Source organism: Gasterosteus aculeatus, chromosome 2 (genome assembly GCF_964276395.1).
Source record: "Gasterosteus aculeatus chromosome 2, fGasAcu3.hap1.1, whole genome shotgun sequence".
Classification (NCBI taxonomy): Eukaryota; Metazoa; Chordata; class Actinopteri; order Perciformes; family Gasterosteidae; genus Gasterosteus; species Gasterosteus aculeatus.
Window position 1 is genome coordinate 11,437,009 of NC_135689.1, and position 21,036 is coordinate 11,458,044.

At 43.8% G+C, this 21,036-nt stretch overlaps 2 protein-coding genes across 7 annotated transcripts; both read right to left on the bottom strand.

Moving 5' to 3' along the window:
* Positions 1-398: 398 nt before the first annotated feature.
* Positions 399-15,228, bottom strand: atf7a (activating transcription factor 7a). 6 transcript variants are annotated; one of them, XM_078092482.1, is made up of 13 exons: positions 15,109-15,127; positions 12,356-12,498; positions 10,457-10,528; positions 7,803-7,899; positions 7,465-7,577; positions 6,915-7,079; positions 6,666-6,814; positions 5,958-6,051; positions 5,733-5,852; positions 4,469-4,618; positions 3,983-4,171; positions 3,562-3,667; positions 399-3,353 (listed from the first exon to the last, which is right to left on the bottom strand). In XM_078092482.1, the coding sequence occupies exons 2-13, from the start codon at positions 12,488-12,490 to the stop codon at positions 3,121-3,123; spliced, it is 1,623 nt and encodes a 540-aa protein (XP_077948608.1). In that variant the 5' UTR covers positions 12,491-12,498; positions 15,109-15,127; the 3' UTR covers positions 399-3,120. The 6 variants fall into 6 exon arrangements, with proteins under 6 accessions (XP_077948608.1, XP_077948603.1, XP_077948601.1 ...); XM_078092477.1 differs by lacking the exon at positions 15,109-15,127 and adding an exon at positions 13,098-13,246 and having other exon boundaries at positions 4,469-4,591; XM_078092475.1 differs by lacking the exon at positions 15,109-15,127 and adding an exon at positions 13,098-13,244.
* Positions 15,229-17,138: 1,910 nt separating this feature from the next.
* On the bottom strand, positions 17,139-21,024 carry asb8 (ankyrin repeat and SOCS box containing 8). The gene is made up of 4 exons (XM_040193979.2): positions 20,657-21,024; positions 19,700-19,866; positions 19,509-19,613; positions 17,139-19,053 (listed from the first exon to the last, which is right to left on the bottom strand). The coding sequence occupies exons 2-4, from the start codon at positions 19,826-19,828 to the stop codon at positions 18,418-18,420; spliced, it is 870 nt and encodes a 289-aa protein (XP_040049913.1). The 5' UTR covers positions 19,829-19,866; positions 20,657-21,024; the 3' UTR covers positions 17,139-18,417.
* Between the last annotated feature and the right edge of the window lie 12 nt (positions 21,025-21,036).

Sequence of the window (21,036 nt, forward strand, 5' to 3'; positions counted from 1 at the left end):
TCAGGATTTGAAACTTACGTCTCCAAATACACACCAACGCTAAAATGTATGACAAAAACTTTTTACAAGAGAACTACAAGAACGTTTTTACATGCTTTAATGTAAAGGTACTGTCTGTCTGAGTACACTCGTCTTCCCTCTGGGTGGACCCTGTACGTCCATCGTCACAGGAACAGTCCTCCGTGCGCTGATTCATTTGAAGGAGCCTTATTCGACTACTAAGCTCACAGTCGAGTCGTCGCTTTGATGGACAATTTGGTTGTTAAATAAAGGGTCCTTGATCATTCATAAATAACATGGCTATTTCCTTATCCTAGACACATTTTGTATTTATGAACATGGTTCTGTCAGTGTGCTGGACTGGAATGATGAAAATGAAACTGGAATGAAAACAAATATTAATTAAGTATGTATTTTCTTTAATTAAAACGGCAGCACTGTAAGTGTTCATAGTATTCCACTTAGACATGCATGGAAAAGTAAATATATTCATATAGTACAAATATGTACAGTACAAGGACAATTTTTGAAATGATCAGTCCAACAACGGGAGTGTGAAAAAACGTTAATATACTATGCAACTTTTAAATGTTTGTATTTGTCTTTAAACTGCCCTTTTCAAAAGAATTCTAGGGAACATTAATATGCCAAAAGACTTGAATGAGAAGGACACGGCCCAATTCATCTATAAAGATATAAAAAAAATATTTTTTGATAGAGGGCAAATTATATTTTTCTTTAGAAAAACAAAAAATAAATCTCTGCGTTAAAGAAATTAGTTTCTATATTCATCAGTACAATCAGAAGCGTTATGACGAGGGTCGCATGGTGCTGAAAACAGCACACAACACAAGAAAACAAAAAATGACAGAAAAGGTGCCAATGACATGAACTACATGAAGGCTAAATATGGTTTGACTTCTCCTTTCATATGAACAATCGTCTATAAGGGACTGCCGGCCAAATATAGCGCCAGCTCTGACGTACAACGACATGCCGGGGTCTCTTTGCAGGACAGAGGTTTCAGTCAAAGGTAAAAGGTTTTAAAGTTGCTCCGCACATTCCCATTAATGAATACAGTACAGATAGGAGAATCATGTGATTTTCTTTTTTTAAAAGATCCGATGCCCCTAAAAAAGACCAAGAGAAATGCACCAACCACGAATGAACAGAACTACAAAGCAATATTAAACTTGCTTTCCTTTAGTGCATCAAGACTCCTCGAGTGAATGGACTGATATCTTGCTTTTGAAATCTCACATTTATATGATCCTATCAGACAAATGAAAAGACATACAGGAAGAAAATGAAGGAAAGAAAACTGCTTGTTTAGGTGTTTATGAAAAAATATACCCATATGTTGCTAAAATATTTTGGTGGGGTTCATAAAGAAAGGGAACCATATAGTTACAGTCCAAAGACCTCTAAACGTTCTTCTCCCTCAAAGCTTTTCCAGTGAAGATGTCTTTGCTGCGTCTTTCCACCAGATGACAGGCAAGTATTAAATGATTTTACATCCCTGAAATTAAATTTAAATGTACATTTTTAAGGCTTTGATGAATCTCCACTGACTAAATCCTTTGTTCCCGTTCGATCGATTTTTTTTGATGAAATTGACAAATCGATACAAATAAACGTTTTCACAGAGCCAATCTGTGTTTTTGGGGAGTTATCGGAGGCACCAATGTGATCTTAAGGCAAAATCATCAGAAACTGTATGTGAGACTGAGTGTAAGTGCAAGTAACAAGCAGGGATGTACTGTAGACTTTGTCACTTCAACCTTTGAGTCACAAAGTAACAGTAAGGCTAAACACTTCCTGGACCCAGAACACGTGCAAGGTGGTCTTTAGAGATTCAAATATCTGATTTGTGGTCAGTATGGCTTAGTTTGGGTTTGATAGAGAGCAGGGTGACCGGGTTCATCACACTTCCAATGAGCAGCAAGGATGTGCAACCATCCTGAAAAGTGTGAAAATAACAGTTACAGTAAGTCCGGGGCCCACAAGGAGAAACAGTCACCGCAATAGTTTCATATTAAATGGAAAAGGCGTCCACTCACAAACCAATGAACAGCAAAACTGTGTTTTAGTCTAAAGTAAGGAGGAGGGGGGAGGTTGAGAACAGTTTGTTGCTCAATCAAACTAATTTTAAGATAGTACAACATCAATATAATCTGGTTCTGGCTCTGTGGACTAATCTGGGACAATGTGCCAATCAGTTACAAAAAAGTATTTAGCTGCACATGGCTGTATCAAGAACATAACACCCTAATAGTCACATGCTAACAATCTAGATATTAACGAATCAGTTCAGGAGTAGGCAAACCACTATGTTGGGATGTATATAAATATATATTTATATATATATATACGACAGAGCTTATTACACACACCGTTTATTCATTTTATACTGCTAATGGGGAGTAATTGAGGTAAGGTATTTGGGTCCGTGTGGAGATCACCTTTTGGTGGAACCATTTAAAAAAGGTTTGAGTGAGTATTTGAGATCCGAGTCGCTGACGTCCAGACAACTACTGCATCTTTAGCGCCGCGGATGTACAGGGACGTATGGTGAGACGGCGTGACGCCGTGCGTGGGTGTGTGCATGGCTAACAAGTCGGGGAGCACAAGGCACAATTCCCTGCTGATAACGCTGTGAAGTCCTGTGCGTTGTTTGGTCTCTTGATTTGATCGAGAATGGTTATGCCACGCCTAGTTTGTGAGAAGCTGGGAAGTTCATGTCGGCATACACTCAGAGTGATGCCGTCGTACAGTCCGCAGTAGAGTCAATTTGACTGGAGGGGGGGTGGAGGGGGGTCACAGAGGGGGAACAAGGATGTGAAGTTGGAGTCCAGCCCCTGTAATCTATGGCAAAGTGAACAGGAAGCTCTCTCAAAAGTCTCAGTCCATTCTCAGAAGGCTGCTGCTGAGCTTCAGGCCGCGGCTTGAAGGCTCCACAAGAGGGTCAGAGAGAGCAGAGGAGCACAGCGAAGGGCGAAGGGGAAGACAGGAGATTTGGACTTCTCTATTGAGGCCAAGTTTTGAGGGGGGGGTCCGCTGCTCTTTTTTATCCCTGGGTGATGATTTTGTGCCAAGTCTGGGCGGTGGTGGCATCGCTCATCATCTGGCAGCAGATTGAGACTGTGCAGCCATGATAATGTGAGAGGGTCCGCTATCGGCCCTCTGCTGCTGGCCCATTCCTGCCAGCACGGACATAGCCATGGCCTCAGCTGCTGCCCTTGAGCTCAGGCCGTTGTGCCCTGCAGAGGGGCTGTGTGCCAAGGAGCTGTGCTGGATCACCGGGGCGGGGGACCCGGTGGGCTCTGAGTTGTCTTTCATGCTCTCTTCTACAGCTGCAGAAAAAAAAGAAGACGACAGAAGATGTAAAGTTAAACTGGCAACTGCATTTCGCTTATAACCATGAATAAAGTTCCAACCAGCTTAAACGGAAAAGCTGTACACATCGTCTTTGTCGTCCGTCCTGAATATTTACGGAGAGTGGAGAGATAAACACATGGGTCTAGCATAGGAGAAACATGGCATGCTTTTAAGAAGGTTCACCTAGGTAGGCAGTCCTCTTCTGCAGGGTGGTCACAGGACAGTCCTTGTGGGCTAGCAGCAGCTGCTTTAAATGAGCCACCTCGTTCCGCAACAGAGACACTTCATTCTAAAGACGGACAAAAAATATATACATTTTCAAGACTTTTCCATAATTCGTACACCCCAAAGAAGAAAAACAAACAATCCTACATTGGGTCAAATTATTGAGGCCGTGCCAACTTGTATTCTGCTAATAGATTTTTTATGTTTTCAGCTCCAAAAGGGTAAAGAGTCGGGTTTCCACTGCAGTACAGCTGCAAGTGGAGAAGTGGTGGTCTCGAGTAACAAACAACTACCAACAAGCCTTTCAACTGTGCAAAGTGAGTGTGACAATGCACAAACTGACACGGGCCTCCCGCGGGCCACAGCCCCGCCCACGTACCGACAGCGAGACGTTCAGCGTGCACAGCTCCTCGGCCTTCCTCTCCAGAGAGCTGACCCACTGTTTGCGTTTCTGTCTGCAGCGCGACGCGGCGGCCCGATTCCTCTCGAGGAACCGCTGCCTCCGTTCATCTGGGTCATCTTCTGCAGTCCGCCGCCGCCGCCCACCTGTGGGCTGTGCTGGAGATACCTGGAGGGAGAACAGGGTCAAGGGGGGAGAAAGAAACCCAACAGACAAGGGAGGGGAGCGGAAGAAAGACGCGATAGAAAAAAGGGAAGTTTGAGTCATAGTTTCATTATTTTAGTCAGAGCACATTATAGTCATCTCACCACAAGAAGTACAGCCCAATTTTCTTCAGATAAAACGGCTGCCATGCCGTACATCAAATAAGGTTTCGCTCCGTTACTTTAGTTGGATTTTCCAAATTGGAAGGAACATTGTTCTTGGAGCTGAAGGTCACACTACACTGTCGGCAACACGCCGTACCTGAGGTTGAGCCGGTGACGGAGCATCAGGATGTTGGACCAGCAGCTGGCTCTGCTCTGCCCTCTGAGGTACCATGGGGCTGCCGCCCATGGCCATCATCCCCATGCTGTATCCTGACGGGCTCTGCTGGGACAGGGCAGCTTTCAAACGCTACAGGAAAATAATGACACCAAAATCAACAACAACCACGTCACAAAAACACCGTACTGACCAGCAGTGTTCACTGGGTAATGTAAGCACACAAATTGATTTATCTCCAAAAAAAGGGGCAAAAAAAGCAAGTTCAATAACATTATGAAATAAGCACCAGGTCAAAAGCCCGTTGCTTCAAGAAATATGTGATGATGAATGTAAAAAAGAGCTGCAGTCCTCAAGACAATGAACACAATGATTTGCAGTGCACCCGTCAGTGATTATGAGCAGTGAATAGGTGGCTGAAATCTAAATTGAACGTTTTGGTGAGCCCTTGCGTTTGCAGCATGTCCCGCTCTGCTCGATGTAGCTGGCTCTACTCTGCAGCTTACTGGACAACTCAGCGAGTGAAATTGCCAGTGAAGCCCGTCGCCCAGAGAAATCTCAGGGAGACAGGAAGGATTGTTGAGATGTGTTTTGTTTCACGTGGCCATCATAACAACTGCTTGTATATCTGAAATCTGAAGGCATCAGGTTTCTCTTTTTGAAGGACAGATACAGGCATGGAATTAAAATTTCACGTGATGCATTTGGACCCAAGCAGGTTTATTTTAAAGAAAATTTACCTAAAATCATTTGAATAGCCATTATTTGAATAATTCAGTTCTACATGTAAATAATCACTCAACAAAACACAACAACAGCACAAAAGAGTTATTTTCCTTCCATCCTTCGTGTGCGACCGAGGCTGGTAGGAAGAGGATAAAGGAAACCGTAGCGCGCCTACTGAGCCGATGGATGAGGAGGGTGGACGGAAGGTCCGGGTTTCTTTCTACTCAAAACTACAGCGCTAAATGTTGCAGAACATACGGGCGATGTGGCGTCTCTGTGGTGTGTTAAAGTGCTACTTATTGGTCAAGAAACCGGCCACGTGAGGTGACACAACAGTCAGCCCTGGTCCCAGTTCTTTGATGTCGGATCGGTAGGCCTTAAGCGCGTCAAAAACAAGTAACTGCAGTAGAAAGTCTTATGATGAACAAGCCTAGGCAGAGCAAAGGAAGGCTGCAGGGTGAAGGAGGAGACAAAAAGAACAGATAAATAGATAAAAATAGAGAGCTAATCTAGTGCTGACCATCTTGGCCTCTGAGTGGATGCTGTAGCCAGAAGGGGAGTTGGAGCCGCTGCTGCTGCCTCCCAGAGGAGGACCGGGGATTCCAGGAATGTTGGGTACCATGCTCATGGTTCTCGCCAGCTGGAGGCAACGTAAGAGGTGCAAGCACACATGTTTTCACAACGTGAACCAACTTGTTCGTTATAAATTGACACCCAACATTTATAGGCCGTCGGTCTGCCTTACGTTAATGACAGAGGGTATCTGTATTGGACCAGGTAGCACAGGCACTGCCTGACCAGACGGAAGCATCATCATGGGGTAGTGGCTGGTTGGAGAACTAGACGGGCAGGAACAGAAAGTTCAGTCATGTTGGTTTGAATTGAAAGTTTTGTGCTGGAAAGCTTTTGTAACGTAAGAACTAAATCACTTTTTGGGAACAAATTACCCATCTCAATGGCACAAAATCCTTTCTTTCATAAATAAATACTGGTCTAAGCCGTGAATGATGGCTCAAATCCACAGAAGTGTAGATATTACGACATAAACACAACACAAGTTTTTAATGCAAAATATGTCTGATTATAGATGAGGAAGTGTATTAAAGTACCACCGGCAGCCCACACACACCCGTCAGAAAAGAATCCCTTAATTATAAGTTGCGTTTGCAAAAATCCAATCTTGTTCTAATAAATTGTCCATTGCCATTATCCACACACATTCTTTATGTTTCCATTTGCAAACGGAAGGCAGATGTTGGGCTTATCCCACAGAGGAGATTCCCGAAGTGACAAGACATTTAAGCCGATGGCAGTGTGGGCCTCTTGCCATGCAGCAAAGGAGTCTCAATGATGGGTGATAATTAAGGGAGATGAAAATGTGTTTTTATTTAAGAGCTTTAAAGCTACCTGAGGCCAATCGGGTTTAAATGGATTATTGGAAGTCTTCACTTACCCCAGATTTCGATTGGAAGGTGGTGCCTGTGTGATGACAGAGGTGGGTGACGGCATGGTGGGCTGAAGCGCATCAAAGCCCAAGTGTAGTGGCAGGGAACCTGGACGCACGATAGTCGGGGTTGGGCCTGAAATTCTGGGCGGCGTGTCCTTGGAGAAGAACGGTGTTAAGTTAACGGTTTGAGGATCCAACCTCTTCACTACACCCCCCCCCCCCCGTGTAATCCCTTTTCCTCCCATTCTGTCCTACCTTCCCTCGGACCAGAGGCTCGTAGTAGTTCTCCGAATCTCCGGAGTAAGAGTCGGGGCTGCTTGGTGGCGAGGAGTCCACCTCTACGGGTTCCTCTTCTTTCACCTTCACGTCCGATGCCGTCTGCATGCTCATGTCCACGGCCCCGGAGCTGGGAGCAGGGAGCTGAGGAAGACAAGACAGGTGGGAGAGATGAAGAGAATGAGTTCATGTGACTTATCAAACAGAAGAGACTACATTGCATTGAAAAATGTTATATAAAAGATTACATTTAGCACACAAACCAAACAGACGCAGAATCAGTTAACAGTATTTGGTGCAATAAAACACACAGATCTATTTAAATGCTCACAAAAAAATAATAACTTGTACTGATGAATGCCCAAAGCAGCAACCCCTGAAAGTGAGCATTTTTAAATCAAATTGTGTGGTACAAAAAGGAGGAAGAACAAAAGGATTTTCACAATATGGGTGTTTTGTCAGAGGTTTCTGTTGATAAAAACACAATAAGGAATTATTGGCAGAATCCTAAACCCCACGTCTTTCTTACGGCGTTCTTTGCTCGCTTGTCCTCGTCGTCTTGGTCGAAGGAGTTGTCCAGCTCATTGAACAGACCGACCTCCTCGCAGTTCTTAAGGAAGCGGGTGGGAGTAGGTGTCTGGTCTGGCAAAATGCAACAAACACAGATAATTATTCAAAGTATCGCTTTCACGCTCAGCATTAAATATAGAAGCCATGTCATGAATGTGTCAATGGAGCTGCTGTTCTTCAGACTGTGCTGATAGCAGACGCATATTGAGGTACGCTATGGATAAACATGCCGGGAGAGGATTGTTTAACAAAGAGGAGGAGTCATGCTGTGGTTTTGTTTAGGAAAGAAAAGAATACCTGCAATAATAACAGAGTCGGTCCTGGCCGGTCCAAATTTCAGTGTCATCTCATGCTTGTGTTTGTGTACAGCCAAGTGGTCCTCATTGGTAAACCTCTGGAACAAGTAGAAAAGAGGGGAATTACAAGAAGTAGCCGATGGGTAATTGTCTAACTTGTTCTGGTGACTCGAGGAAACAGCTTGTGTAACCCAGATGTCATCACAGACAGATAATCCCTTTAAGAAACAGCCCGGCACTTGCAGCCTACACTCCATACACTGACAAACCACAAAGAGCACTGGTGCTGTACAGTTCCTTGTGTCTAGAGTCCTTCAATGGGCCCATCATAGCTGCAGGACATGGGCACAAATATCTTCACACCAATTAGAAATGCATAGAAAATAAAAAAAATAAAAGCAAAAAAGCTGACACGTCGCTGCAAATGCAAGCGTACAGTGTTCAACTGTGTTAAAAAGTGTGTGCAGCTCGATGTGCTATTTCCTCTCCGCCGTCCACAGAGGAGGTCGGAGGAGGTCTGGCACTTATGCAGACCTCCGGGAGCCTACGTCCACTCGTCTCAGATGCGCCACCTCTCCTTTGGAGACTCAAGTCACGGACGTGGGAGGAATCCTCTTGGCTCGGGTACCAGCCTATTCACCATGCGCCGCTGCCTATTTCGGGAGTTGCGTTGCAGTTGCGAGTTCATACGTGAGAGAGTGAAGTGGAAACACAGTCAAGTGTCAGGGGGCTTATTTTTAGCCTCACCAATACAACACATTTGTCTCTTTCCTCTGAACCAGGCGGCTGGATCTTGCAGGGGAAACTATCTCCAACTTAATCCCCCCTGTAGGAGATACTGGCAGGCTGGATTTCCCCTACCCACAAAGTAGATGCTGGGTATCAGATTCTAAAAATGGGTGGATTTTATTATTGTTGTTGTTAACTTGGTAAAAAGGAAAACCCTGAGCAAAGCCAGCAGCCAATCCTCCGTGTTCTATTACGGGCATGATTCAGACTTTCCTGGTAGACAACTGTTGCTCGTAAAGGGCAGGAGGGAAACGGCATTCGGGCATAAGGTGTGTGTGTCTTAATGTACACAAATAAACATGGATAGAAATGCAGCACATGTCTCAGCCTGGATCATTTTGTAGAGTTACTTTACTACTTATATAATCATATTTTTTTTGTTTGATAGCTTCGATCTAGACAATATTTAAAGCTGCACTGATCAATATCATTTATCAATGGATCTAAATGAATGTTTGACCCCGGATGCAAGAGAGAGAGGGGGAAAGAGACAGAGAGAGAGACAGAGAGGGGGGGGTAGAACTCTCTATTAAGCAAAAAAGAACCACAAAGTACCACTTTCAACCACAATGGCTAAAAGAACCTGTAGCTGTCATTGATTGATACCGCGCTCTATCAAAAAGAAAAGAGCCAGTCAAATGAGAGACTCCAGTGGTGCTTCTGGTGCAACCAACTGCAAAAGTTGGTCCGGAGCTCTGGGGTGTGTTGATAAATGTCTTGTCCCACTGCGACCCCACGTCCACTTTGCTTTCAGCAAAACAAAGTGTGCGCTACCTGCCCAACAACTGAACGCACAAAGACACGCAAACACACACCCGCAGTTTGCGAGTGCTGTTAGCTCATTGACATAGTGTTGCATTTAGCAACTTCACAGTCAGATGTTTCACCCTGGAGAGTCCAAAAGAGAGTGAATCCTAGATTTGATGAACGATGATGTTGCTCTGTGCAAACAGGCAACTGTTTGCCGACCAGACCGTTGTGACATTTGTGCCTCAGCGAGAGACCTGCACGTTCATCAACGTCACTCCACAAGCTCCTGTGTCATTCTGTTGTTCTTACTGCCTACTAATGATATCTGACAATGACATATGCAGAGACTTTGCATCACATAAACATGTCAACGGAATCTATAATGTTGTGAGATGAAAATGACCAAACAAATTACAGCTATTCATCCGACACACGCATGCTTTACACATGTGCTGTTCGTACCGCAAATCCCATGTGCAACACATCGCTTCTGATCAGAGAAATGGAGGAAGGCTTATGAAACACAAGTGTTTATAAACCACATGAAACACTTTCTTCCCCCAATACCCGCGAGAGATCCTCCAGCACGAGCTCTGAGGATATCACACCCAACTAAGCACAGGACCGGACGTCTGATTCAGCACACGAGACATGACGAGTCCTTTGCTAAATAATCATGGGTCCTAAAACAAACTCTTTTTTCATTTGATCTGCCGAGATATTTGGGCCGGGCTCCGACCATGCACCACGTTACTGGCGTGTGAGAGCACAGCTGGCACCCAGCTGAGTCACTGCCAGGGCAGAAAGCGGTTGTCTGCAGGCGCTAGAAGTCAACAGTGACAGGTTGAAGCGATAACTGATTACTCACTGGAGCTTCCACTGAGTCACCGGCGAAGGAGACGACGGCGTCTCAAGAGACAGCCCGCTTGTTAGAATGCTATTTTTAGTTTTTTAGTTCGTTTTTTAGCTATTGTATATGCAAGGTTTGAATCTTAGGCAGTGTCTTTTCAAGTGATACATTTAGAGTATTGCATTATTGCATTATGATGAGTTACAATAAAACTGCTGGAAAGTACTTACATATCACACATCAGCACACACATGGATCAGACTTACCTGTCCACAGCCGGGAGCGCTGCACACAAAAGGTCGGTCGTCCCCCATTCTTGCAAAGAGCTTGCAGTGTAACTGCGGGAAGGGAGAAGAGGAGAACATTGCTGGTGCTTTTTCTTGAGCCGTGAAGTGGTGAATCCTGAAAACAACAAGAAACGTGGATGCCGATGCCCGTAGTCTTTAGTCTGAGCAGGAAGCAGAACGCTATTTAAAAATAACCCCGGCGAGGAGGAAAACATGCACAGAGGCAGCAAGACCAAGTTTCCCTGGTGATACTTCCTTCACACAGGGGGGGCTTCTGGTTGGCGAATGAAAAGCGGCTCACTCGCTCTCTCGCTCGCTCTCACACACACACACACACCTACACACACACACACACCAGAGAGAGCGAGAGAGCGCAACAGCTACCGTTCACACCAAGACCCCTCCCTCCCCTCCTGTCTCATTCTCCCTCGTTTCCAATCCCTCCCCCTCCCATCGCCACTCCCTATCCTCACCTCTCTAGCACCTCCCAACCTTTAACCTTCCTGCTGCCCTCAGTCAAGCTGTCTGTCAATCAGCGGTTTCTCTCTGTGGTCAAATAATAGTTAATAAAGTCTTCACTGTAAGTTCACAACGGAGAACTGATATTATTAGAGAGGGATGTATTCGTGTTCAGTCTAGGAAACCTTTTAACCATTTCCATTATTTACTATTAGTTAGCCAGCTGGTTGCCAGGATGAATTACAATCTACATTTAATAGCTAATAGGAATGAACAAAAACAGTGTATAATTACGCCGCTGGACAGTATGAACTTAAACTTTGTAAATAATATATTGTCATATTTAACCCTAAAAATGTTTCACTTTACATGTTGTTTCACTTCTGATTTGTCCTTATTCATTTCAGTATGATCACTTTCAGTATAGCAGATTTACAACTGCTTTACTGTTAAAACGTCTTTGAGAGGACATGTTGGACTGTACATGATTTCTTACATTGATGAGTGAACTTAATCTTCCAACCCCAAAACTAACATTAGTTGACACTGCATTAACAGATGCACAGGTGTTAGCATTAGCATTGTTGGGAATTTGAATGTACTTCTGAAACTTTCCTCAGGACTAAAAACCAAATACCACATCCCTCTCTCACTGGGTAATGCTAATGTCAAGAGGCAAATATGCACATACTGATGTTTGGTTTCTTCTCCTGTTGTGTCTGCAGCTGAAGGGACATAAACTAAAGCTGTGGGAGGCTTCAGCTCTCTCCACAGAGGAGATTAACGCTACACACACACACACACACACACACACACCTGCCATCGCAACATAACTTCACCAAAGCACCCTGAACGACACTCCATGTGAGGACAAACTGTGACATTTACAAAACTAACTTGCTCGTTGAATCTCTATCGGGGAATGGAGGATGGCGATGGGGTGGACAAGCGGCCCCAAGTGGCGGCTTTTACACAGCGCTTTCCGTACACGTGGAAACCTTTCAATAAACAGGAGATGCTTTTGCGGAAACACATTCATTAGCTAATGAGTGGGACTTGTTTAATCGTGTTCATTAAACCGGCCTGAGCGTAATTAAATATCATACGTAGGGCTATTCCACAAACTGGAAAGGAACGTCACATGTTCAGTAGTCTAACATAACGGACTTGTGAAACCATGTTGTACCTACAACACAGATGGAGCCTCACATTATTGAGCGGGACAGATTATTCATTATGTTGGCGAGGCATAAATGTCTGAAAGTTTTCCCAGTGTTGAAGTCAGTACATTTTCCTCCTTCCTCCCTCTATTTCCCCCCTTTGCCGAGGACAGCTGCCCCTGAGCCAACACATGATTACTGAAGCCGTGCACTGAAACACAACGCTCTCCCATGACGCCAGGCCAGCAACAGGCCTCACCGTTGTGTCTCTCCGTTCGATGCCTTTCACCAAGGGAAGGGGCATGCGTCGGGTCTGCAGGGAAAAGGCCCCCGTTCGCTCTCTGTGCAGATCAGGTGGCCGATAACGAAGAGCTGTCTGATTTCTTCCAGACATCCCGTGCTCTGGAGAAAGGCAACAGGTTGGTGCCAGGACACTCACAAACTGTTCCCAGTCCGCTGAGTCTATTTGGGCAGAGACGTGTCTGCAAACGCGATGCTCCGTCTAGCTCGTTATACCGAGGGTGTGGACTGCGTGGGGAAATGGACACATCTGGCGTGAGGAGGGGGAACACATTTCGGAGTTTACATCTTACTAACGACATGGTAGACATTAACTTGGCCGGCTGGCACCAAGAAGAAAAGTGAGATTTGATTTTGTGGGGAGTCCACCGTGTATTTCAGACGACGGTTGGAAAATGCAATTTGTTTTCATAGCTGCTCCAAACGATCTCTTAACCTGATTAAAGCAGATGTACATCTTTTCTTTCTCAGTCTGTTGCACGGCTTCTTAGTAAGTCAATTTTGCAAGTAATTTACTTCTTTGACTGTCGGTAGTCTCACTGGGAATAAAATCTGAAGGTAATTAATGAGTGAACGGCGTAGGTTTTGCTACACTTGTTAAAGCACAGCTTCATCTGTGTGTGAGACAACAAAACTGGCTGCTAGTTCCATTAGTGATGCACATCATTGATATTCATTACAGGCATGGATATTGAGTTCACCTATTTTGCGTCTTTTCATCCAAGGTGGCATGCGAGCAGTCAGGGTGCCCTGATTCCTGTCCCCCTCTCAGTGAACTGCTACCAAAGTGCCACCGTTAACTTGGATTTCTCCGACTCAGCAGGTGTCGGGGAATGAGTTGCAGCTATAATCAGCCACAGCCATCTAGTGTTTGATGCCGCCTGCTAGGAAACTGACCAAACAAACCGTATTAATAGCTCGCACTGCAGCCATAACTTTGGAACCTGAGGCTTGAATTGCCCAACGGGTTGGGGAGACCCGACAAAAAAAAAAGAAAAAAGAACGTGAAGCAGGGGGGAGGTGGAGAGGAAAAGGGTGAAATAGCTAAATCGTCCGTTTATTGATGAAATGAAGGATTGTGGATATTTGCTGGATCACAGGTGAGGTCCTTTAAATGTGGGCTGTGAGCTTCGGTGACCGGAGAGATCGAGGCTGTAGGTCGATGTGGATAACAGCCAATATTTATCAATGTAGGAAAAGCAGACCAGAGATTTGGTAAGCGGAACAAATGTAATTATATATCTTTGTCTGCGTGACTAACAAATCCATGCAGAGCAAGCAGACAATGCAGGAAAATATATGATGGTCCAAGCGGAGCTGGTTTCTAAAATTAAATTGAAAATACTGTGCTGAAATGATTCCGCATCTGCAACTTTTATAAATATTTGCCAAGAGGTTTTGGCTTTAATTCAAAAGAAAAAATACCTTGTCACTTGATATTTGTCTGCTCAGTCTCCGGCGGGACATTCATTTGACTAAATACTTGCTTACTTACTTGCTTAGTCCTCTATAACATGCTAAATATAATACTGAGTTAACAAACCAACACTATAATGGACACATTTCAAATGACGGGCATCTCAGCCGGAGGCACACATTGCATCTATACAGATATTTCCAAACCGTAAATCTACTCACCATATGTGTAATAAAGGGATACCGTTGCATAACAATTCAAACTTGTATAATTACTCAGAGTGGGTTAAATGCTTGGTGGGACAAAACAAGGCTGCAGTTTTCTCTGTAACTGTAACTCAATGGGATGGAATGAGGTACAACTCTGCCAAAAACACGTCCTACATTCCTAATGAAAGTGTTGGGATGCTGATCCTGCGGCGTTCAACAGCTCAAATTGCGATACTACGCATATTAGTATTACTAACATTGGACACTTTCGTTTCTTTAATGGCTCTTCTATGCCTGGGCCCAGATTATCAACACACTTTATTCAACCGCCAAAAAACAGACAGTCAAATGTTCTTCGTTTGGTTTCAGCCACAAAAAAAAATGTCGCAAAGAAATTCCAAAAAGTTCTAAAAAGCAGTTCCTTTTTCCATACAACGCTGACTGCCCTGAAAAAAAAGTTTCTCTTTCTCAGCCTTCATTAACCGTCTGGCGACATACGGGCACACTTGGCCCCGCCTTTTCCCGTAACAGGACCGCCTTCTCTCCTCAGCGATTGGCTGGACGCACGTCAGTCAACGGTATCTAACGTATGCGACGCTCAGGACGCTGTCAATAACAGCAGCGAGCCGAATCTCATTGGTTAAAATCCCGAAATCAACTTTTAGTCTCCACGAAAAACTAATGGCTAGCTGGTGTGGCTAACGTTAACAACAGGCCGAAGGCACATTAAGAACGTGTAATACCAGCGCTACTACCACTTTCAACCATGACAACGAACACACATCAACACTATTTGGGTCATTTCAGCAGGGAGCCACTGTAACGTTGTTTTGGAGGCGTCAACAGTCAAATTCACAAAAACTAAATTAGTTAGGTTGAGTTAGCGGACTGACACTTGAGTGCAAGGCAAGACACTGGGTCCGAATGAAGCGCTGGAGCCGCAACAGTTTCGGCAATCACATATGCGTGTAGTTCCGGCCATTACAGACACGGAAAAGGGCACAGCGAGCGCTACTTTGCCACATCAAAGTATAGTCAACGTATCTATGCCGAATTTAAAATGTAATAAAGTGTTTACAAACTCACCCTTGCGCCCCTCTCTGTGGCTCCCCTCTCCTCTCCTCTTGGAATTTGACACTCCCCTCGACGTCAAGACATCGCGAGAACTCAGCTCAGTTCTCGCAGCCATATGTTAAGAAATGGACCCTGGGAGGACAGAGCTTCGGGTTTTACAGGACAGGTCTCCCGGAGCTTTGACTCATTTCACATGTATATGTGACATGACATGTCATTATCATCATTATATTGATCAAAATGAACTGAATTTTCAATTATAGGGCTTTCTATGTGGGCAATGCAAAAATCGTCAGTGCTGTAGCTTAAATCATAGCAGCAGTAGTCGCTTGTTGTTGTTTGTTGCTGTTTTGGCAAAACAGTCCAATATAAAATAAAAAAACAAGGCATTTCATGCTATATTACAATTATCGAAATAGCAGTCTTTCAAAAAGCCCTTTATACATTTTAAATACAACTTACACCTAATTTTTCAGTATTTTGTCTATATGATCGAATAAGCTCCCCTAACAAGTAAGTTGACACTCTAATTCACTCAATTGAATTGGGAGTGTTTTTGTAGTTTGACTGATAACATGTGTGTCTCTAAAGCAGGTGAGGGCATATAAGGATGTAGTCTTTGATTAAGATCTTGAAAATTAATAATCCACTTTTTCTTATGAAGCTAATTAAAAGTGTGGGTTGTCTTGGGTGAGTTTCTCATCAGACCCCGAAAAGATGCTTAAGCTATACTACTATACTTATACTATAGGCTACGCTATTGTTACAAGGTCAAAATGTTTGATGAAATCATTTTTCTTTAATAAAATAAATGTTTTGTTTGCTGTTATGTGTCACAATCACATGAAGAAAACCAATATCTTAAACTTAAACTACAAGTCTTTTCCTCTCTTATTGTGTGTTCCTTCCGGATATTCTCACCTATTCGTTCTCCTTGGAAGTGGACGTCCTGATTGTAATAAAAGGCAGCATGCGGTAAAAGCCTATAACAATAGGCCAACACAATTTTGAAAATATGCTGCAAAGGGTTGAACTTGTGACTGCGCCAAATCAGTTTGAAAAAAATGCATTACAAAGTCGAGCCGTCTGATGTAATGTGCAGGAAGTGTTACGTAACAATTTTTCTCAGATTTTCAAATAACACAATGAGATGCTTTCAGAAGACAATAAATGTGAGTTCAGAGACAGAGAGACTCCCAGTGGATGATTTTAGAACTGACGGAGCACAGTCTCAATGTTAGGTTTTGCTAAGTCACCACAGTTTTTCTACAAAGCAAATACAGCTGTAGCTGTTGATACATTATACAGTATAAAATATACCTTAGAAACAGCGAGCTTACTTGGCCCACAAACGATAGCGACAGGGATTTGGGTAAGTGAGTGTAATCAAGTTATTTTTATACTGTACAGCCACCAAGTGATTACAGCTCTGTTTAAAACTAATCATTAACGAGGAGTCGTAATTTGATGTCAAACCTAGCATTTTTATCACTTTAAATATTATGATGTACATTACTTCTGCATTTGGATGCAAACATGGGTTTATCTTAAGTGAGAAAGCAGAAGTGGGCATGTCATTGAGTAAGACTGTGAGATTGACCTCAACACATTACTGCGATGTTCCTCCCAGGTGAATGAAAACTGCAGCATTTAGCATCATTCCCTAGCTTGCTTTTCAATGGAGAGACTATACGAGGGGAAATAGCACCGTTCCTGATGACTGAATTACATTCAAGTTTGGTTCACTAACACAGTCACTTTCTTTTTGGGACACATTCATTTAATGCAGCCATTGTTACCGTCCTCAGTGACACCTGCTGCATTCAAAACGTCTGCTGTGAAAAAGGACAACGCAAATAAAACCTCAATCTGATTGGAGACAATAATATGAAATTGACACAGCAGAGTTTCTCAGTTAAGTTTTTAGCAAACTACAGCTGAGCTTTCGGAGCAGTGTTTCATCAGAATTAAATGCACAATAACGTTCCTTTTAAACAACTTCTAGTTAAAATATTTTGTAAAAGAACCATAGAGAAGAAAAAAAGAATAGAAATGGCATTTAATTCCATTAACAAAGAAAAAACAAAGCACTTCTGAAGCTGTACACAAGACGTTACTTTAGGGGTTTAGGGGCAGAAGACAAAACCAGTTACAGAGATGATCAGATTTCCGACGGATGGCATGACAAACATAAAACGCAGATTTCAATCAAATTTAGTGAATATTTCAAGAGAAAAACTGTAATCATGCCATTTCATGTTTTTACATTTAAACATTTAATTTCTACGTAAAAGTATTTTTTTTATCATATGCAGTAAATTTTAGAACTGGAAGCACCATAGAAAACCCAAACTTCACTAAAGACTTAAAACATCGGTTGGAGAGAAATAAGAACACTTATTCCTCCTTGGCAAGGATGACCTTGATTAAAATAAAGTCCAAATAAATAGCAAATCACATGTATCAGCAGGCCTGTTGACATAACATTTATCAACAGAGGAACATTTTCAGAGGGCTCGATGAAGATTAGTCTGCCTGGTACATTTCATGAGACCAATGAACAGTATGAAATATTGTTCCTCCTACATAAACGGTACCAAATTAAAAACTGTTCCCGTTTGGCACAACCTTTCTGTTTTTTCTTTTCTCCTCGTAACTGCCAAAATGACAAAACATTCGTTCCTGAGCGATACATCAGGAACTGCATCATCACAGAATTTCTGAAAAGCCTGCATCATTAGACATTAGTTGCTATTTAGCAAATCTATTATACATTTAAACCTAATCTCGCCACGAGGATAGACTAATTATACCACCAAACTCTACATTTAAGACTTTCCTCATGCTCTGTGACAAAACCATAATAAAACTACATTTAAGCATTAAAATGTAAAATACTTAAATGTACATTTAGCCAAATAAAAGTATAAGCCTACTCAAAACAACAACCCTGTCGTTATAGTTTCTTTCTGTCCTGACTGAGCCGTGAAAAGACTGAAACAGGCGAGCTTCCAAAATGTGCGTACTCAAGCATTTTTTGATAAAAAAAAACGAGAAAAAAAAAAATCAACTGGAACTGATCAGGCTTACCAATCAGCACCACTCAGTCAGATGTTGTTCAACCACTAATTTAACAAAAAAAAAAAGGGGGATTTGGAGAGGCCAAATGTCTTACGGGGCATAACTCTGTACCCATTTGCCAGGATAGGTAAATGAGGGCTGTCAGAAAATATACAATATTTCATAGCGACATTTCCTTGCCAATAAATGAAGTACGATGAACTCCGTGAGATCTCAGAGCTCCCCAATGGTTTAATCCCCTCAGTCTCTCAGCAGTAAATAGTCTTTGATGGTCTCTGGTAAAGGAAGCTCCTTTACGGCGGTGGGAAGGAACTGGACCCCAAGACTCTGGCGGACAGCACAGCGTGCCAGGGAGCGAAGCGTGGGAGCCTGAGCCACCATGTTGGTCAGCCTCGCCAGCAGCTGGGGATCCTTACTCAGCTCCCTGGGAAGGGTGCCGTCGGCCCGTCGGATCTCAAACCGCCCCGCCGCCCGGCACAGCAGGTCCAAGCACTCCTCCTCTTGTTCAGTGCCCAGCCCCCGGGCCAACAGGGCAACCAGCCGAGAGATGGGGGTCTGGCCCTTCAGGTTGGTCACGTGGACCTGGGCTCCGTAGTCTAGTAGCACTTTGACGCTCTCCAGGTTGCCCTTCATTGCCGCCCAGCTCAAAGGCGTGTCACTGTTGTAGTCCCTCGCATTGGGACAGGCCCCGCTCTCTAGCAGGGCCCTCACACACTCCGGGTTGTCTTTAAAGGCGGCCCAGTGAAGCGGCGTGTCCTTGTTGCCGTCTAGGGCGTTCGGGTGGGCTCCGTACTCCAACAGCAGCTCCACGCAGCTCTCGTCCTTCTCTGCCGCGTAGTGCAGCGCGGTTCGGTTATATCCATCCAGAGCATTTACCTGATAAAGAAAGGTAATGAAAAGAGACATTTTCGGCAAATGCGTTAATAAAACCATGGGCCACTTTTCAGTAGTGCCAGCACTGTGACACAGGGGACACGGTACAAGGAGTTGTGCGTTAGGCACATGAACTGTGCACCTGATGTCTCGGTCCAAGTATGTGCATCGGCACACAGTACAAAGAGTTTGCTGAAGTTGAATATAGGTCAGTGTGGTAGTTGAGCACAGTAAAGAACAGATTCAGGCACAAAAAATTAGCAAACTGTTGCAGCAACAAAAAAAATTTATAGAGCCCCGCTGTATCTTCGGTCATATGGATAAGAGGTTTTTATAAAATTGAACTTCCCCTCCACCACTTGAACTTTCAGCTCATTACAAATAAGAAACTGAAAATTCCAAAAGGCAACTATTATATGCTGCAATGTAGTGTATGTATGTACTATGTAGAGTCGTACCTCGGCACCTTTCTCCAGCAGCAGCTCTACACAGTCAGCGTCAGCCACCATACAGGCACAGTGGAGGGGCTTCAGCGTGCCATGCATCCGGTTCACATCAGCTCCCTTAGGGAACATGGCGGTAAAATATATGTCAGTACAACACTAAAGTATATTATTTATTTGAAGCTGGACGAGAAGACGAGGCCTACCTTACGAATGAGGTCCTCCACATTGTCGTGTGGGAACGAGCGAATGGCTGCGATGGTACGGATGAGCCGCTCGGACAAGGAGTATTTACTTTGAATGCTCTGCATGATGTACCACATAGTAGAGCTCATGGGTAACGGAGGACCATGGCACCTAGGCCGTGGCAACACTAAAAAACACATTTGTAAAAGAAATTGAGGTTAAAAGAAAAATACTCAATGGAGATGTCTGGGCCTTCCCACAGCAAAACATCACATTCAAAATTCTTCTTTTTTTTGGGCTATGACTTTCCCCATGGAGATGTGTGTCATGGGGTTGTTGGAACACAATATGTATATGCGGTCGTTAATTTCATGAAAAATAAGATTGACACTACATAACTGGGTCCTAGTATCATTAATTCCAGCCAATTGTATGAAGACAATATTAAAAAATAAAATAATTATTGTTTCTTGAATGACGGCAATTACGATTGACATATTTTGAAAACAAGACAAAGCACACACGTTTGGCAATTTAACTAATTTCACTATTGGGTGGAAATGGAGACGTTTGGCGCAACTAACGTAACATGACTGTCAGTTAGCTTTAGCTCACTTGACAAGAACAGACTCTACAACCAAACGAGAAGAAACAACAATTATACAAGTTTTGCACAAAGTGGCATATATACAAATGTACAGATTACCTGTGTTGGGCGAATCAAAGGGTGTGTGTGACCCTAACAAGCTGGTGTAGAGGTTTTAACGAAAGTTCTCTGCAATATTTCCACCGGCTGCTAGCACCCAAGTTAGCTAGCCAGCGAGCTAACGCTAATGTTAGCTTCGATATGCGAGGAACAATCGACCCTCTCGGCGAAAAGAATCGACTGACACTCACTGCAAACACTTGCGAAAGGGCGTTCGTGTAGTCTTTGTATCAACCATCTACAGATACACGAGGATAATTACACAACGTACCTGTTCTGGTCCTCAGTTTGCAGGAGACATTTAGCTGCTCGGCTCGACCTAAACACAACACGTCAGCGCCCGCGGCCGCGCCCTCCGCCTCCAGCACGTAAACATTCTGTACAAACCAGAACCACAAACTTGCAGGAGACTTTTACAACCGGCACAACGTAACGTTACATGCTTTGTAAGGGGAGAACCCGTATCGGAGCATTTAATGACCAACTGTCAATTTACGCAGCGATAACTTCAACTAATCTCTCATATTTTCTTTGAATTCCGAGAGATTAAGATGTCTGCTGACAAGGGGGCGTGTCTACCGACAGCAGATCCTTTCCCCAAATAGACTCGTGTGACGCCCCGCAGCTGGCACCCAAAGGCCCGGCCTGAAT

Bases quoted from the DNA above. Each gene is read 5' to 3' on its own strand.
- atf7a (XM_078092475.1), bottom strand. From the start codon at position 13,128: ATGCCACCTTGGATGAAAAGACGCAAAATAG. The intron at 10,529-12,355 runs GTGAGGCCTGTT...CCCTTCCCGCAG, and splicing joins TCGAACGGAGAGACACAACG to TTACACTGCAAGCTCTTTGC. The intron at 3,668-3,982 runs GTACGTGGGCGG...GTCCGTCTTTAG, and splicing joins CGCTGAACGTCTCGCTGTCG to AATGAAGTGTCTCTGTTGCG.
- asb8 (XM_040193979.2), bottom strand. From the start codon at position 19,828: ATGAGCTCTACTATGTGGTACATCATGCAGAGCATTCAAAGTAAATAC. The intron at 19,614-19,699 runs GTAGGCCTCGTC...ATGTTCCCTAAG, and splicing joins TGGAGGACCTCATTCGTAAG to GGAGCTGATGTGAACCGGAT. The intron at 19,054-19,508 runs GTACGACTCTAC...TTTCTTTATCAG, and splicing joins TGCTGGAGAAAGGTGCCGAG to GTAAATGCTCTGGATGGATA.